The sequence below is a fragment of the Podarcis pityusensis genome (assembly GCF_964106645.2).
Source record: "Podarcis pityusensis genome assembly, chromosome: 1".
NCBI classification, from domain to species: domain Eukaryota; kingdom Metazoa; phylum Chordata; class Lepidosauria; order Squamata; family Lacertidae; genus Podarcis; species Podarcis pityusensis.
The window spans coordinates 86,368,140-86,387,201 of record NC_138028.1 but is presented as its reverse complement, the minus strand read 5'-3'; the positions used below and the strand labels follow the sequence as shown (position 1 = coordinate 86,387,201).

Sequence of the window (19,062 nt, the reverse complement as noted above, 5' to 3'; positions counted from 1 at the left end):
TGTTGAAAGAAAAGGTGTAACTATCCCCAGTAACTTTCTACTTCCCTGGAATATCCAAGTACCTTATGCATACATACAAACAAAGGTAGTCATGCTTGTTTGCATATAGTCTGTGTCTTAATATGAAAGTTTATTTCAAAGAACATGAACACAACAACAAGAAGAGAAACTGCATGCTTTCCTGTAGTAAGACCCTCCCCACTAAGTCTGCTGGGAAAATGCTACCTACCTCCTAGCAAATCCTTCTGTTGCTGTTAGGGGAACTCAATACAGTGGTACCTCGGGTTACAGACGCTTCAGGTTACAGACGCCACTAACCCAGAAATAGTACCTTGGGTTAAGAACTTTGCTTCAGGATGAGAACAGAAATCGCACCACCACGGCGTGGCAGCAGCGGGAGGCCCCATTAGCTAAAGTGGTGCTTCAGGTTAAGAACAGTTTCAGGTTAAGAATGGACCTTTGGAACGAATTAAGTACGTAACCAGAGGTACCACTGTAGTCAAAAGCCTTGGTTTTTACTGTAGGCTGAAGAGGAAAGATTGCAAGTTGCTTGTTGTCACCTATAGGAAAATGGTGGACTGATCTAGGTTTTTTCTAAAGTTGACAGAAAGTGACCCCATAGTGTTCTGTAATAGTATAAAATACATTTGAAAGCATTTCCATGAATTTCAGAACTCCCCATTCCCTCTTAAATTATTTTTCCTCAGCTTAGGTCACGTCAGCCTCACACCTTGTTGCTGGTTCAGGTACAATGAAAAATCACAACAATAAAAATAATGCAATAGCCTGCTAAGTGTTTAGTCCTGTGTTGGAAACAAGCTGCCTTTTCTCCAAAGCAGCAGGGTCTAATGCAGAAATCCTTAATCCCTGTTGAAGTCATGGAGCCAAACCACTGCGATCGTAGTCTACCTTCCTCTTGTGAGTGTCATGGGCCTTCTTGAGTGTCCGTATGTCTGGAGCAGTAGCAGTCACCTCAGTTCAGTCAAAAGCATCTGCTAGAGGCCTTGAAACAGGATGGATTTTTGTGCATGATAACATGTCCTACAGTCAGCAGGGGATAGAAAAAGGAGACAAGCAACAGGTGCAAGTGTTCAACCAGGGCCAGCTTTCTCTCCATCTGTAGCATGGCTGCTTCTATAACACTCTAGCAGATTTCAGCGGTTGAAAAATCTATTTACAGTTCTGCAGTTCAGATCCTCCTTTATCGCTTCTCACACCTCTTTCTGCATCATGGAAGGGAGGAGGGAGGAGGAACGCGCAGCCAAAGCACCAATGTTGCCTGTTAGGAAGAAATCTCTCTCTTTCATGGGCTGGAAAGCCCCACCTTACCCTCATGTGTCACAGATGCCCTGGAGGTAACCCAAAGTGCTGGGTAGCAAGTGTGGCCTTTAATGGCATCAGATTGAATACCGGTCGATGCCTGTAGAAAGGAATGAAGAAAGTTAATACCATAGTGGGAGAAGGATCCTGCCCTATGCTTCTCCCTCTTTGTTGTCTGATGGGCGTGATTCGGTTGGGAAGCAGCTGTTTCCTTCCATGAACTACATATCCCAGAAGATAAGTCCTGTCCCCCAAGCTGGCCTGCTGGGAAGAATCACTGCAGTCATAGACACAGGCCAGGCTGTGCCTCCTATAACAAACTCCTGGCCTAGAGAACGTGCAGAAGCCTCATTGGATGCAGAGGCCTCCTCACTAAAAAGAAATCTTCCCAAATGGGGTGATCAGTAAAGTTTCTAAAAGTTCAAAACCTCTTGCTTACAGTTAGAGGCTTTTGATGATCAGAGGCTAGTTGGTGCCTGAAATGCACCTCCTCTTTTCATGCTGCTTTTTATCATGTTAGCTGGCGGTCTCTCTTCTCCAGCCCAGCCCTTACGGTTCTTGGGTAGTCCCGTGGTTGCAATTACCAGAGAAGGGTGTTCTGCTTAAAAGCAGTTGCATTGCTCAAGCTGAGCAAGTTTGGGCCTGAAAGCCATATACAGGGGAAGACTGCCTGAGAACCCGAGGGAAGCTGCTCTGAGCTTTAGTGTTTTAGCCACTGGTGTTACATGCCCAAGCTTATTAAATTTCTTGTGCTCTATCATAAACTAGATAATCAGGACTCAAAACCAGTTGGTTGAGTGGCAATCCTAAAAGTAACTCAGCCAGAGGTTAGGTGCAGATCAAACTTATTTGCAGTTTCTTAGCTGCCTTTCAAGCATTGTACTGGGAGCGGGGGGTTCTGCAGCAAAAAAATGGCTTAGGATTTTGGCTAAGCAGCTCTATCCCACTGATTTATTCTGCAGTGAATTATACTTGAGGCAACTTGCATTTCCTTATATCAGGCCCAGGAAATGTGTGGCCCTCCTAGATGTCCTACTACACCTCCCATCATCCCATACTGTTCCCCATGCTGGCTGAGGGCTGATCTGACTTGGGGAGTCCAACAACATCATGAGGACTGCACAGGTAAGCCACCCCCTCTGTGGCATGGTGGCTCCAGGTGCTGACCAAAGAGATGGTACCCTACACAGACCACGGACAAATCCACCCCAGCTTGCGTACAAACATGTAGGAGCACAGATGCAGCCGTACACACAGCTAGTTGCGGGAAGGTGGCAACACAGTGAACCAGGGAGCCCATGGCATCAGGCAAGAACAAGGGAGATCAATCAGACTCAAGCCCAGTGGAACAAGGCAACAAGAAGCCGTAGGTGGTGGCAGCCTGTGTACCTGTGGCCAGAGCCTCTCCTGGGAGCCACATCAGCCAGAATTGTGTGCTTTTGGGGGGAATTGAGTGGTAAACGCAAGAGGAAATAATAACGTGGTTGCTATAACAACTAATGGGTAGTCTAGGTTGTGCACCAGCGAGGCAAGGCAAGAGGCTGATCTACCCCACCCACCCTTTATAGCTTAGGTCAAGATGGGAGGAGAAGGTTCCTTAGCTCCTTTTTCTAGCTGCTGTGCTCATCCATCACTGAGATGCTCCTATGCAGGTGGATGAGTGAGAGAAAGCTGACAACACCCCCGAAAACTTGTAGATAATGTAATAAAAGTAGCAGAAGCTAGATCCCACAATAGTAAACTACTATACTGTCCCCACTCCCCACAATGGTAAGGGTAGCCTTGTTGCAAGGGAGATTGCTGAGCCCTTTAAATTGGAGAGATTAAATATTAATTTAAATAAAATTAACTAGGAATAAAAAGAATGGAAGTAAGAGAAGAAGTGAACGTAAAGGGAACAAAGAGAAGGGATTAAAGAAGCAGGCTGTTTCTGGCAGGGGAAAGCAGGATACAAGTTAAATGTGAAAGGAGATGGGGAGAAGAAATGAGAGATTATGAAAAATACAGGTGAGCTTTCAGATAAAGGGGGGAATTTGGGGGTGGGGAACTGTGGCTGTGTGTGCTTTATCTACTAAACATCATCTTTTTCCACTGCAACCTTTAAAGGCTAGGCTTGCCAGCTGACCTGACACTCTACCTGCCCCCAAGCTGTAACTGCCTCTGTGCCTTTAGCAACCACAACAGGTAAAGAAATCAGCTGGGGTGACTATAGGGCATGGGAAGTAACATAACCCCCAGCTCATGTTACCCAGTGAACTGGTTGTTACTGAAAAAACGCCATTTCCCTGTGATAAAATCTGTGCTAGGGAAATGCTGTGGAAAAGCAGGGTTTTATCATTGCAATTGTAAATGAATCTAACATGCAGCACATCTACTAACACTCTTGCCAAAAGAAATTTACATATATGTGAGACATACACCAGCTTTCCCACTACACAGCTGCTTATTTTTCTGGATGCAGAGGATTCCTCTAGTGCCGTCCAGTTCTTTAACAGGCTCTTCCCATGCAACAAAACACTTCCAAAAATTGGTGTGCCGTGCCAGCACCAAGGGATGTGAAAAAGAGTAAGGAGAAAATCCAAATGGATTAGAGGTGGAATGAGAAGCTGCTGATTTTAAAGGTTTAAGCGCAGCTTTGATGTATCAGGAGGCCTCTCTCTAGCCAGAAGCTGGAACCCTGCCTGTGTGTGTCTGAGCAGCCCCCCTAATAATAATAATAATAATAATAATAATTAATAATGTATTAAATTTGTATACTACCCTTCATCTGAAGATCACAGGGCAGTTCACAACATAAAAATAAATGCAAAATACATAATAAAAACAAACCCATAACCCCCCCCTCCCACAAACACATTAAAAAGGACACAGAATGTTAATCAGCCAAAGGCCTGGTTAAACAGAAACATTTTCACTTGGTGCCTGGATGAAGGTGCCAGGTGAGCCTCCCTGGGGAGTCATTGCAGAAAAGGCCCATTCTTGTATTGCTACCCTGCGGACCTCTCATGAAGAGGCTCCTCCTACAAAGCTATGCTGTGTTTACGATCCATAGCATTGGCCTCCCTTCCAGGCTGGGTGTTTGGTTCTAGACAGACAGAAATACAGACCTGGCTTGGCCGGACGGACAAGAGAGACCCAGCAGCAAGGCAAAAACGAGCAGCAGGGCAGAGGCCAGAGAGGCCAAGGCATGGGGCCTACCTGAGCTGGAGAGAAGTGGAGGAAATGGAGGGTACAAATGGAGGAAGGATGGAGCGTCAGGCGGCTTAAGAGTTTAGGGCATCGATACCTGCAGGCGTGAGAACCAGGGCTTGGAGAATGTCAGAGAGGGACACAATCCCCCGCGGGGTTTTCTTCTCATCCACCAGAACCAGACGATGGACCTGCCAGATGAGTGAGCCACACACCATCATGGAGAGAAGAGTAACGGGATGAGCTGAGATGAGTGCTTGACATCCACAGGGCTAGAGTTACCCCTCCCACCTGAGGCAAACCTCAGAAACGTTTCCCTTTGGTGGCATAATGCTATTATTATTATTATTAACATCATCACCATGCTAGTACAGCAAGATAGCCGAGGGACAGGGCATTCTGGGAAAAGTTACAATTAAGAATGGCAGGCAGGAAAGTTAAAACTGAGTGCTGTTGTGCCGCCTATTAGTCTTTAGTTGCAGAGGAGCAACTGTGCTGTACAGAAAATAAGTCTAGGGCTGCTTCCCACATTATAATTGTTTAAGGTATTTGTGTTTGCATATGGAAACACCTGTTTGCTTCTAGAATGGGGAATCTGTGACCCTTTAGGTGTTTTTGCTGAACTACATTTCCCTTCATCCCTGACCACTGACCATGCTGGCTGGGGCTGGTGGGAATTGGGGTCCCAATGCTTTGTGAAGGGCCACAGGTTCCCCATTGGTTCAGTAAATCATTACACGCAACAGATAGATGTTTCAGCCATATGCATGAGACCTGTTTGTGCAGCAGGGAGCCGGGACTTGCCATGGCTTCCTGCTGTATGGCAGCAAACAGCTGTTTTCTCTCATATAACATGTGAAGCAGCCTTTAGGTTTCCAGTTCTCATCAGCATCTGAAGATGGTTTCACTTACCTTGGGGACCACCCACCTGAGCAATCTGCCTCTTCTATGCGGGCTCTCGGCTTTCCCCATGGACCCCCATTTTAAGTGATTCATTGGGAATAGATTCTACCCTGGAGATGTCTCATGAAAATTATTTTGGGAGTTTTTGTTTTTTGCTTAAATGGTTGGAATACAGTATTCCACAATATTTCCCATCCTTTTCCTAGGGCCTGTAAGGCACTAGTGTGGACTTGTCTCTTCCATGAGTGTCATGGGGAAGAACAAGCTAGAGATGGTTACTGCTGGAACACCTATGCCAATAGAGCAAAGTCAATCAGGCGACAGGATTAGAGGCTGACTGGATTATGAAGTGTCACTGGGCATGACTTGAGTAAGCAGAAAGCAGAGACAGAAGAGGTTTAGACTGAACTCCTGAAGGCAGATTTTATGGAACTGGAGAGGTCAAGGTCTTGCCACAGAGTAACTGTTACCTAAAGCTGCACATTCTTCCTGCTCCACTCTGGCATACCTGCTCCTTGGCGATGCGATCAATAATGTCTTCCATCGTTTCGTAAGGATGGCAGGTGAGCACCCCTTCCAGGCAGACTGAGCGCTGCTTCAGTGCTTCCCCCACAGTAATGTCCAGGTTGTTGTAGGATTTCTGGGCAGCCAAGTGCTAAGCAGAGACAAGGAAATGGTTTGAAGCCACCATGACAGATCATCCAGGAAGGCTTGGCATTACCAGAGAATAAAGCTACCCCAATTCCACTTTGCAAAGGTGGGAGAACTCTGGCTTTAATATCCAGGTAACTCTTGCTGAAACAAGGCTCAGTTGCTACACACTGGTTTAATGCACCTTGTGACAGCCACTTTGATAAATGGACCCTAATCCGCCATCAATTTAGAATCACAGCATTGGAGACAATGCTCTCCTTTGCTTTTCGCCCTATGTTTAAGAGGGAAACCGCTGCTGACTTCTCTGTCTAGAGCTGAAAAATAGTAGTGAAAATTAGTATCACCACCTCAATCCCTTTAGATAGATGGAGTTCAGGAAACATTTGTGAGGGATACCAAACCACACACACACACAAACACAAACTACCAAGTGATCTTCCCATCTTAAAATTTTAAACAGGTACTGCATCCCCTAGAGGCAAGACAGGGAAACATTCCGTTTTCTTATCTTTGGCTATTAAAAAAATCCATTCTCCCGCCAACCAACTTCACACCTGCAAAAATATGATTGTGCTGTACTTACAATCACATCAAAGCGAGAGTAGAGGCCAACTACCCTCCCTGTAAAGAGAAAGTGAGGGAAGCATTATAAGGGACTCAGTAGAGAAAACCCTCCCATTCACCCACCTCATAATGTAGCTATCATCCATTTTTAAAAAGTATTGATATATTTAATACATTGCAATTAAGCAAGTATTCCATATGCATTAATCAGAAAAATAATTAAGAAATACCCGATAAAAGAAAAAATCCGCTCACAAAGTCTTGAATAGAGCTAGACACAGAACATTATTCATTCATATTATCATATATGTGAAGACCACTTTTCCAGGCTTTTATCACATCTTGAAGTTTATGAGTTAATACATAAAAATCAGGGTTCCTGATTTTATGACAGCGGGTGGAATTTACAAAAGTGACAAAATCAGGGTGATGGTGATTTAACACTATCTCTGAAATGTTACATATAGCACTATGGTTCATTGGCTCAAGCAGGGTGGGTGGGATTCAAATATGGAACCCCAAAACAGTGCAGCTTGGCAAAAGCTACATCATGCGATGGCTCAGATTGTTTGATAAATGTCACATAGGGTTTATGGAATTTCAGAGCCCAAGAAAAAAGTAGAGGATGAATTAGAAAGCTGATAACATATGAGAGAGAGGCAAGGCTCAGCTGAAACAGCAAACATAGCGGTGAGCAGAGCAGAGGAGCTCCCTGCAGCAAGTACCTTTTTCATTAACAACAGGCAATGCTGAGACCCTGCGGTCCACAAAAATCTCCAAGGCTGTGTAGACAGGGGCTGACTCCAGGACCATGGCAACGTCACGGAAGGTGCCGATGCCCAGTTCCAGGATGGTTTTCTGCAGGAATCGTGGCTTTGGAAGCATGGCTCCCTGTAGTGAGAGAAGAGGAGGTTATTTTTTTCAGTGCATTATTGATGATGCTCCCCCTGCCCCACAATGGAAATGAATGATGTACATTCACACAATAATGTAATTAATTGCATTATTAAATTTGGCCACAGTGAGCTGGATAACATTTTTTGCAGAAGCTGAACTGCAGCAGAATAGAAATAGAGCTGCAGACAATGAATATGGGACAAAAAAGAAAATACCTTTTTACATCCCTAGTGGAGCCTAACCTCTTACTCCTCCATTCCAGCTGTAATCAAGCTGTAAATACACCCAGCTGCATTAGCTCACATTCATCTTCCGCCCTTCTCTCCCAACTTCTACTGTTTTCCAAATTGTCTATTTTAGATCATGAGCATCTTGAGGGAAGTGGCCAGTCTGTTTTTCCCTATGCAGCTCTGCAAGGCACCACGTACCCTGTTGGCTCTGTACCAATAAATAAATGATAAAAGAGAGCATCGGGCACTGGGCCAACATAGGCCCCACTGAGACCAAAAATAATCTGCCTTGCCATCAACTATGCCAAGAGGAATTTGGGACCACCAGACACTCACAAAGATATGCAGGAACTTGAGGATACGTTTGTGGGTCAGAATGTGTAGGACGTTCCCTGAGATGGGCTCGATAACAGGCAGCCGATGGATCTTGTGCTTAATCAAGGAATAAACAGCATCAAATAGGCTAGGAAAGGGAGAAACAAAAGGGCAATATGACATGCCTGGAGATTGGCTCCCTGTACCCAGGGACTGTACCTATTTACCGCTTCCATTTTGGCCATCATGCAGCACAGCTGCTTTAAATGGAGTAGGCATTGTGAGACAGTGAGGGTTCCCCCACCCCTATTATGGACAAAGGCTCTGTGCATTCAGCTGTTCGACAGGCAGAAATCAACAAGTGAAGTGTTTCCTGGCAAGGAACTGATGAGTAAAATTTCACTCTTTTATAACAACTGCCATGCAATTGTTAAAAGTACAAGACTCTTTCCATCAAAGCTAGCCACACTATTATTATGTATTCATTAAAATTCTTTCCCACCTTTACTGCCAAAGAGGAGGGATCTGTGGGAGGGGTAAGCAAGCATCAGGAATGACTTACCTATCATTTGGGGAGATGCACACCAAGGGTTTGAAGAAACCTTGCAAATACACCTCTGGGGAGAAAGGAAAGCACCTGAATAGTATATGGAACCGTTGCCCTAGGTAAGATGGGAGAACTACTACAGGTTAAGGATGAAGCTGTGGGGGGAGGGGAATCTGGCAAAAGAGGTCAGTTGGGTTTCCAATCTATTTAGAAGGATGATGAGTTTCTTAGATTTTCGCATATAACAGCTTGAGGTCACTATAGGTAAAGGTAAAGGGACCCTGACCATTAGGTCCAGTCGTGACCGACTCTGGGGTTGCGACGCTCATCTCGCTTTATTGGCCGAGGGAGCCGGCGTACAGCTTCCGGGTCATGTGGCCAGCATGACTAAGCCGCTTCTGGCAAACCAGAGCAGTGCACAGAAACGCCGTTTACCTTCCTGCTGGAACTTTGACGTGCTTTCGAACTGCTAGGTTGGCAGGAGCAGGGACCAAGCAACGGGAGCTCACCCCATAGCGGGGATTCGAACCACCGACCTTCTGATTGGCAAGTCCTAGGCTCTGTGGTTTAACCCACAGCGCCACCCGCGTCCCAGAGGTCACTATACCATATGGTTAATCGCTGCCAAGTTGAAGATGATTTACCATAACATCAACTTTCTTCCCATGTTATGTGCATTGAAAGCATCTAAGAAATTGGGACAGTGATTCAATGCATAATACTTTTTTAAAAATAATTTTATTATTTATACCCTGCCCAACTGGATGGGTTTCCCCACTTTGAAGAGAGAAAGAGTACTATAGCTGTTGTACTGAATCAGCCCAATGGCCCATTAAGCCTAGCACTGCCTGCGTCCTGATTGGCAGCCACCCTCCAGGGTTTTAGCTAGGGGGCATTTACCTACCCCAACAGGAGATGCCAGGGATTGAATCTCAGATCATTTGCAAGCAGAGCATGTGCTCCACCATTGAACATGCAAGCAGTGAGCAGATGGAGGATCCTCCCTGAGCCTTGCACCTTCCCTGTGAGTCAGGGGCAGCCCACATGGTGCCCTTCATATGTTGGATTTCACTTGCCATCATCCTTGACCATTGGGCCATGCTGGCTAAGGATGAAAAGAGTTGGATCAACATCTGGAAGGTACCGCATTAGCGGTAGGTACCTCTTCTGAAAGGTACCTCTTCTGGGTGGTTGTGTGCATCAAGCTCAAAGGGAGAGAGTAAGTAGAAACACCAGGGACAGAAATGGGACAGGATCCAATGAGCTCACAGCAATGGGCTACAGCACATGGAATTTCATCAGAATGCAGCAAAATAGCCTGTAGTGCAAGGAGGGTGAACCTGTGACCCTCCAGGTTGTTGTTGGTCATCCTGGCAAGGGCTGATGGAGCCCATCAAAACCAGAAGTCACTGGTTTCCGATCCCTAGAGTACTGTAACCTAAACCCTTTGCCTAAGGGCTGGGGTGGCCAATGGGCCCCTACTCCCATCAGCCCTAGCCAGCATGGCCAATGGGAGGGAATTATGGGAGCTGTTGTCTTTTAGTTGTTGTTGGACTAAATGCTGGCTGTGCCTTGTCTAGACTATCAAGCAGGAAGGGATACCAAGTTAAGAGAGGAACTGTTTAAATCAAGGCCAGAAGTAGGGAGACAGATGTAAACACGTGCACACACAGAGTGCAATTCACCTTCCACTGCTGACAATCAATTTTAAAGATATTCAATAGCATTCATACATACACTACTCCCCCTAGTGGTGCCCTCCTCACCTCTCCACGTTTCAATTTTGTGTTCCTCGATCTCGTATATCTGAACCTAAAAACAGTACAAAATGTTACTCGTGAGCAGGGTGATGTCACCCACAAATGGATAAGATAGTGAGAGTTCCAAACAGCTCACACTTGTACTTTGAAGTCACAGGTCCTCTTGCTTTGCTGTCACCCCTCTGCCCCTGCCCCTGCCCACCCACCTCCACCCCTGTACATATTGGGAGGGAGATGCTGGAAGCTGGTTTGCTCCAGATCTTGCAAAGGCAATTGAACAGTCCTGGAAAACTCACCAGAGGTGATCGGTAGTAGCGATGTAGGATGTTAATGAAGTCAGTGATAGTCAACATACCTGCAGTAAGAGAGAGTGGGGGAAAGAGGAAAAGGAAGAGAGTGGATACACACAGGTGTAGGTCTGGAGGAGCTGAAGCAACAGGCATGAAGGGCTAACTTGCGCAAACCCCAGTTCTCAGGACAGCAGATGGTTGAGCCTTTCCATAATAAGACACCTGCAGAATTCCTGCACACACCCAACCTTGCCTTCTTGACCATCCCTAGTACAGTTTGAATGGCCAGCAGTAGTCCTATGAAATCCCAGTTCACACTTCCTTTTACCCAAAACCTGCTGTCCTGTGTTGCCCTCCTGAACGCAGCATCACTTACCCACAAAACACTGCTGCTTGTTGTCCCAGAGAGGGGCTGCTCGCACCCCATTGGCCACCATGGCTAAAAAGGCCTTCTTTATCTGGGGACAGGAGGAAAAAATAATAGGTGGGCCAGACTGGCAGTTGCTGTTCAATATTCCTGTCTATCTGCAGTTAGGAGTAGTCAATGTGGTGCCCTTCAGGTCTTGTTGGGCTTCAGCCCCCGTCATCCTTACCATTGGTCTGAGGCTGATGGGAATTGTAGTACAACATCTGGAAGGCACCACATTGGTCAGCCCAGATCTACAGGGTGAGGAAACAGCTGCATCCAGCCAAGAAGGCTGGGCTGGGGAAAATCCAGAAGTATTCGCCCACACTGCACCCCCTTGGACTCCAACTCTATGTAGAAATTATATTCTTCTGCTAGACTAGATATTATTAAACATCGTGGTTCAATTTTAGGGGGCAACAACCTTAGGCCTATTTTTTACCAAATGATGGGGCTTGGACTTTCTTCCTAGTTTGATCTCTTCCCACGATTCTACCTCCTCCTAAATCACAGCTCTAGGAATGTGATGAACTACAACAAATATGAGGGAAGGTAAATTTGCAGCAGCAGGAATAACCTGATGAAACAGGTAGAATTGCTTCATCCTGAAAATGAGCATCTATTTGTTTAATCCTTGCAGACGGATTTGAGTTCCTATATCCAGCTCTGCCAGTGCCATAAGAAGAGTCCAAAGGCCCACCTAGTCCAGAATCCTGTTCTCACAGTAGCCATTCAGATGCATATTGAAGACCAACAGCACTCTCTCCACTTGTATTCCAAAATAGTTAGTATTCAGAGGCCTACTGCCTCCTAAAATGGAGGGAGAACACAGTCATTGCAGCTAGTAACCACTGATAGCTTTGTGCTCTATTAATTTCTACAGCTCCCCACAACACACACACTGCCTGCCATAGCAGAAAGTCAAGTACCGGTACCTGACAGATTAGGAAGGAAGTTGAAAACTGCTGAGTGTAGTATAGTTATATGGGGGGAGGGAAGACGTGTACTAAAAGGGTAGGAAAACCCCCACAAACTTCAGTGTAGAATCCCTGTCAGGGGAGGTCACAATGTCAGGGGTGCAAGCGCTGTCTGAAGTTACTCCTGTCTGCACTGGCATGCAAGATATTTTATTCTGCCTTCCCTACTCCTTGGGAGGAATTCAATGTGACTCTATGGCAACTGGTCCATCAGCTTTTCAGCTTCCCCTGAGCCAATTTCAGATAACATGTGGGAGGACATGTTGCACTAGTGTAAGTCCTCATGTTGGCTTCCACTAACAGGACTAGTTAAATGAATTCTGCCCCTTTATGTTTTTTCTTGTGTGAACAGCATTATTCATCCTTCTGTACACAAATCTGGAATTGCATGATGAACAGTTCAGAAACATTATAAATTTGAAAAACCAGAAGCGTTCCTCAAGTATAATTGTGAAAGTGAAAGCAAGCCTTCACTTACATAAGGAAAGAAAAGGGATACCAATTATTCCCAACCCTGTGTTATCTAAGCCACTCACATTCAAGCCTTTTGCACACTCCCATCCGCATCATTCCACCCTGTATTCTATTTTGAGAACTAGCTTTTCTTGAGTGCTGATAACAATTTTACTAGGAACATTGAGAGGGAGGGAACAGAGCTGTTGACTTGAGCCTGTTGGACTACTGTCCTGTCTTTGCTGGATGTTTCAGGATTTGTAACAGGGATCGGGACTCCAACTCATATCAGTCCCAACAGTATCTGGATTGCCACAGGTTCCCCACCCCGATTAGTAAAGAACTGAGCTTCCATTATCCCATTATTAAAATGACCAGCTTTCTATCCCCTTCCTTGACCCACAACAGCTCCCAGTTCCCCCCTTACCTGCAAGGTTGTGTCAAACACTACCAGTTTGGAGCTGGTGGGAATGGCATCATAACAGTGGTGGCGCCGCATGAAATGCATGTAAGTCTCAGCATCTGGTCCCAGCAAATCAGTATCAGGACCAAACCCAAGAATTTCACAGTCGAGAGAAATGATGTCACCATCGTCATCTTTGTTGCTCTCATCTGGCTTGGTGACTTCTGATGTTGCTTTGGCATCCACAACCGTGCCTTTGTTTTGCTGACCGGCATCTTTAACATTCAGGGTGGGGGCACTGGCGTTCCAGCTCTTGCACCTGCCTCTTGGCATCACATCCTCCTTGCCCCCTGGACCTGTTTCTCTCCTATCTGTCACTGTGGCCTGTGGTCTACCGTAGTTGTCAGCTGTATCCAATTCTCTGGCCTCTGAATCTGCAGCCTTAATATCCGAGTCTGTAGCAACGGCATCCCCAGCTGTTACCTTGCCATCCCGATTTGCAGTCTTGGCATCCAGCCCAACAGCTCTGGGATTCCCGTCCATGGTCCTGCCATCTGACATCACATTCATCATGCTCAACTCTGTACCTTTGCCATCTGCAGCCAGGTCCTTGGCCTCTTGCCCTACAACCTTGGCTTCCAACGCTGATTCCTTAACATCCAGAGACAGGTTGGGGCCTAGTGGGTAAGGGGAGGCATTGCAAATCCAGACACCAAAAACTTCTTGGTAGGTGAAACATTTAAGTAATCTTGGCCCTTTTGACTGACACAACCTTTCCTCCTTCTCACTAAGCCTAAAGAAATGGTATCTTCTCACATAAACTGCAGGAACACGCATGCTGAGCTGAACAACCCGTGACTTGCACAGAGAAGCAGCCAAAAGCTGCAGCAGTCACTGACCAACCCTACCCCACCCTGCCCCACAGAGCACATCCAGTTAGTTGATTGTTTACATCCCTTGACAGGCAGCAACCCACACACTTCAGCCTAAGGTGAAGGCATTCGTTGATTTCAGACAGAGCCCAAACTCTCTTCTGCAAATTTTACAGTAGAGGGGAAAGTGTAAAAGGGGCTAACTACTTGCTCTGAAAAGGCAGACCCGGTCAGGAGGGGGCTGTATACTGTATTTATTCACACATTTCTGTGGCAGTTGAATAGCTTCATTATCTTTATTGAGTGCCCTCACAACAACCCTGTGAGGTAGGTCACCAATATTCCCACCTGACATAGAAAATGGAGGATGGACAATACTGGGCTTATCCAAGGAATCTAAGTATGAGCCCAGATTTTGAACTCAGGCCTCACATACGGTAAGTTTTTTGTAAGATGACATTAGGATGGGTTTCACAGGTAATAGCAGAACTGGAGCCATTCTCAAACAGGAAAGCAAAAAGTGAAATCTGGGTACAACTGAGATTTTCCAAGACTAGAATGATAGGGGAGGCAGTGGTTCGGATGGCTCGCAGCATGGCTCAAAAAGTGATATATAATGTCCCAAAGTTAGTACACACAATCATGCTGTTATGGATTAGCAAGTTTAGAAGACACTCAAAGCAGGCAATTAACACCCCAAACTGTTCCCTGCAACACATGTCATGAGTCAGTCTGGCTGGCAGGCAGTGAAGTCTGTACTTGAAAGCGGTCACTCCACCACCGGCAGGCAAAACCAGTGCACTACCCACCTGCTTCCTGAGGCTGGAGGCCATTGCTCAGTGGTGCTGCCTGGGAGTTAAGGAAAAATGGAGAGAGTTAAAAAGTGGCCCCTGTGGTCCACATTCAATGTGCAAAATAGTTCAGCTTTTAGGATCTGAAGAGTGAGAGCTACAATTCTGCAGTGGACGGGGAACCTCAGACTCCACCCTAGGCCCTCAATTCCCAAAGTGCTACAAATCTAGTTCAAACAGAATGCTGGAGGGATCAAAAAACTTAGTGCTTCACATATTTTCTGCAGGCAGGGGCCATTTCCTTCATCCTCACATAGCTGCTGTTTATTTCCTTCCTATTGTTAGAGCTTTTCAAGTTGCAGGCAGAGTTGTTTGCAGGGAATGTTAAGCATGTTGTGGGAAAGCAGATGTTTAAATCTTGGGTAGGATAACCGTATGTCCTTCTTTTTACATCATGGGAAAGGGGATGGCTTAACCAGCTATACCACAAGGGAATTAAGAAACAGTGACATGGTGGGAGAGGAGACCTCTAGCTCTAACAATCCCCAACAATCATACCTATGGCTTCTCCAGTTAGTACCCAAAGCTAACATCTGTAAGGACACTGCAGTAAAGGGTCTATTGTTAATGTGGAAGGGGTAGACACAGATGATCCAATGAAACTGATTCAGGCTGCACCCAGTCAGAGACTGTGCATGACAGACAACATACTCAACTACAATGCATGCATACTCAGACACAGGAGGAAACATGCGTAAGAGCAGAGTGCAATCAGACACAGACACATGCTGAGACATGGAACAAACTCCAGGTAGAGATTTGGTTGCCCACAATTTTCCTACCGCAACTGACAGAAAGCAGAAACATGCCAGCTGACAAATATAACCAGTAATTTATTTATTTAATTTATTTATTTAATGTGCCAGTTGCTTTATCTTGCCCAGGGCAACTCAAAGCAACTTACAGCTAAATAAACAAACTAGACAATAAACCCCACACAGATACATTAAAACCAAGAGGGAAGAGAAATACATTAAGAACATCCCACCCACTTCTAAAAGGCCGCAGATAAGTTAAGGTCCAAAGACCTGGTTTTGGAGGAAAGTTTTAATAATATTAAAAAAGGCACTTGCAAGACAGCAAGAGAGCCATATAGGAATGGGATTCAGCTGCCAACTTTCTCTCACCTCGTTTATGGCTGCACTATTTGCTTGATCGATTGATCAATGAAATGCGTTGATTAAAAAGGTGTCCTCAGTTCAGCAGATTTTTAAACAAATAGCAACGCCACACGAAATGCATGTTTTCTGATATAGAGGGAGCCAGTTATGACGACACGTGCTTGCATTCTCTAAAAACAAAACGCGCGTGCGTTTCTCCCTTTGTCTTCAGAGCTTTTGTTTTTGTTCACCCGAACACTTGCGCGGATCGCATTAATGCATAAGATTTCTTTAAATCGGCAGCAGACGATTCGGAGCACCGAGTTCAATTTCTAAACGCGAAATTGTTACGGGCCAAGCACGCCTAGGAACCGCACCCGAAGGTGTGGGAGAGAAAACGCAGCCCGGCAGCGCTCTGCACGTGCTCAAAAGCTCCGTTCTTGACACTGAAGGGTGTCCAATGAGCTTGGGGAGCAGGTTCCGGGGCTCAGGTAAGCCCCGCTAGCCCCACTCCCTCGGCAACCGAAAGCAGGAAGTGGTCGCGGCGTTGTTGCGCCAGGAAGTGCCCTCCGTCCGTGCTCCCCGGGCCGGCCGGGCCGGCAGAAAGGCACCCGCCGCGAAGCCCTTTCTCGGGGAGGTCTCTCCGCCGGGCTTACCTGCTCCGAGGCCGGGGCCGCCGCCGCCGCCGCCCGCTCCATGCCGAGGCAGCTGCTATTTTCGGGCGCCTGGCCGGGGAGCCAGTCCGTGTCAGGAAGGCGGCGGGCCTGGCAGCAACACCCGGGTGCGCGCGGCGCCAGGAGGGGCCCCCGCCTGCCGCGCTGTGCGAAGAAGGGCCTTCCCGCCGCCTCCCGGGGGACTCAGGGCAGCGCGCGGCCGCCTCCCGAGACGGTGGAGGAGGAGCGGGGCATGCCGAGAGCGGGGCTCTCCCAGGCGCCGAGGGGTGCTGGGGCGAGGGATGCGGGCTCCGCGGCCTCTCGCTCGGGAAGCTTCGGGCGAAGCCTCCTGTTTGCCCTGGAGGGCGGGGGGTGGGGGGGAGAGAGCGCGACTCGGCTCCGGCTGTAAATAAATCACGGAATGTGCGAAGGGAGGAAGTCGGGGCACAGAAGCCTGTGCGCGGTGGGACACGGTCTCGCGGGGTGGGAGGTGGGGCGAGGAGAGGAGATGATGGAGGCTATGGGGGGGGCAGCCCCTCCCGGGAGGAAGAAGCAGTGGGGTGATCGGCCGAGGCCAAGAGGAGCTGTTCTAGAGGTACAGTCCCTGGTGCAATGGGGACACTATAATCTGGCTCCTCACGGCAAAGACTGTTCCCGCTTGCAGCGGGCTTCTTTCTTTCAGAAGGCCTCTATGCCTTTAAAAGCTGAGAGGTAGGCAGACATTCAACTGGCGAAGTGACTCCTACCCGCAAGGAGTGCTGATTGGAAAGCAATGCAACTTCCATCTGTTGCATTAAAAAAAAACCTATTGTAGTATCCAGGATATAAGATAAAAATTGTAATTTTAATGGATGAATCCTCCAGCCTTTTCCCCACCAGTCCCTCATATCCTTTTACCCACAAACTCATCCCCTTCCTATGTTCCAGCAGCAACATAATATTCCCAGTGTTCTTTTTAAAAATGCTAGTAAAGTTTGTCTTTACAAAAGCATCTGGAGAAAAGGAGCTCATATATTTCCAAAAGGGTTTGGGCCATGATAGCACTTTTAAAATAGGCCACTTGTTCCTGGATATTCACCTAGCCAAGTCATTTATCTGAAGCAGTGTAGCTGCTTTGCAACCCTCATGAATCTCTGTGGAGCAAAGCAGCTTGTGATTCAGTAGTGCTTGATAGGTATGTTACCTGAAATGGCAGGAGAAAATGTAAAAGTGTGCACACAATTACAACTTCAGTTGGAATTGTAGAAAATGCTAGTCTAGAGTGGCACCATTACAAGATAATTCTAGACCATGTGTTGACTTGTTCCATCATTGCCTTTCAGTTGTTAAAAGCACAGGACTGCAGATTATAGCTCCCCCAATACTAGATAGATGCTGTAATTAATTGTCAGTGAGTGAGGAAGCATCCTAAATAAAATGGGATATTCTTTTGCTCAGGGCTGTCCTCAGATAAACACAGGAAGCCAATAATGTAAAAAATATATACAGATCTGACACCTGCACACTGGCAACAGCACAGGCTGAGTTTCATTGATCAGTATTGTCCATTTTGAATTATTGGGAGTAACTCTGTTTCCTATACTGCAGGTCTGGGATGTGTGTGTGTATCTTGACTGCACCATCCTACCACTTCACAAGCTGTCAGGCTCTACCATAATAAGGTCAGCATTATCTGCTGCAAGGGACAGCCACCAGTAAATAGTGCCAGTAGTCAGGAATGATGGGGGTTGTAAGTCCAGAACATCTGGAAGGCACCACATTGGCTACCCCCACAGCACGTAAAGCAAGACATAACATAGGAAGCCTAGGAAAGGAAGAGAGAGAACAGTGAAATGTGACATCATCATCACATTCATTTAAAACACATTTGCTCTGTGCACACAATGTTTATCGTACATTGATTAAAATTTAGCAAGACCAGTAGAAGCCAAATAAGACTGTTTGGATAGAAGCCAGATACAACCCATGGGCTGCAAACTGACCTTCCATGGGATTAGCTGCAGGGATTGGAAGCACTAAAACAGACCATACCCAATCTCCACAATTATAAGTCCTTACAGCTTATATGTGGACTAGCATACAGCTTGGTTGCCCAGTAAAGGCAGCGTGAAACAGCTTATTAGTTTATAGAGCAGCATGAAGATAGATGTTAATGGCAACATAACTAGAGCCTGGCTGGATTAGGCCAAGAGTCCATCTAGTCAAGCATCCTGTGTTGTTGTTTTTTACAGTAGCCAGCCTCAAGCCTCTCTAGGAAAGGTACAAGCACGAGAGGAGTGCAATAGCACTTTCCTCCTGTGTGGCCCCTAGCAATTGGCTTTCAGAAGCGTTAGTACAATACACATATCTATCCTCCATGAATTTATCTAGTCCCCCTTTAAAACAATTTAAACTTACTTGAGCGGGAGAACAATTTCTGACTTGAATTGTAGAGTTGGAAGGGCGCTCGAGGGTCATCCAGTCCAACCCCCTGCAATGCAGGAATCTTTTGCCCAACGTGGGGCTCAAACTCACGGCCCAGGTTTCCCCTCCTGCACTCTGATAAGAACATAGGAAGCTGCCTTACACCAAGTCAGACCATTGGTTCATGTAGCTCAGTATTTGACAGTGGCTTTCCAGGATTTCCCAACCCTCTATAAAAATACTGGTGTTTTGTTTTGAATTTGGCAGTTCTTGTT

General features: G+C 46.5%; 1 protein-coding gene across 5 annotated transcripts; it reads right to left on the bottom strand.

Annotated features, from left to right (window-relative positions):
• Positions 1-95: 95 nt before the first annotated feature.
• Positions 96-18,935, bottom strand: PRKAG3 (protein kinase AMP-activated non-catalytic subunit gamma 3). Of its 5 annotated transcripts, none has more exons than XM_081012931.1 (13): positions 18,782-18,935; positions 14,590-14,629; positions 12,933-13,585; positions 11,046-11,127; positions 10,676-10,734; positions 10,386-10,431; positions 8,635-8,689; positions 8,094-8,220; positions 7,356-7,521; positions 6,650-6,687; positions 5,921-6,067; positions 4,607-4,700; positions 96-1,420 (listed from the first exon to the last, which is right to left on the bottom strand). In XM_081012931.1, the coding sequence occupies exons 1-13, from the start codon at positions 18,839-18,841 to the stop codon at positions 1,398-1,400; spliced, it is 1,590 nt and encodes a 529-aa protein (XP_080869057.1). In that variant the 5' UTR covers positions 18,842-18,935; the 3' UTR covers positions 96-1,397. The 5 variants fall into 5 exon arrangements, 3 of the variants coding, with proteins under 3 accessions (XP_080869057.1, XP_080869059.1, XP_080869058.1); XM_081012933.1 differs by lacking the exon at positions 18,782-18,935 and adding an exon at positions 16,388-16,888; XR_013988336.1 differs by having other exon boundaries at positions 1,286-1,420; positions 4,519-4,700; positions 18,782-18,905.
• Positions 18,936-19,062: the final 127 nt, after the last annotated feature.

Coding starts and splice junctions, on each gene's coding strand:
- PRKAG3 (XM_081012931.1), bottom strand. CDS start 18,841: ATGACCCTCGAGCGCCCTTCCAACTCTACAATTCAAGTCAGAAATTGT. Junction 11,128..12,932: donor TGTTTGACACAACCTTGCAG/GTAAGGGGGGAA, acceptor TCCTGTCCCCAG/ATAAAGAAGGCCTTTTTAGC. Junction 8,221..8,634: donor TGCATCTCCCCAAATGATAG/GTAAGTCATTCC, acceptor TCCCTTTCCTAG/CCTATTTGATGCTGTTTATT.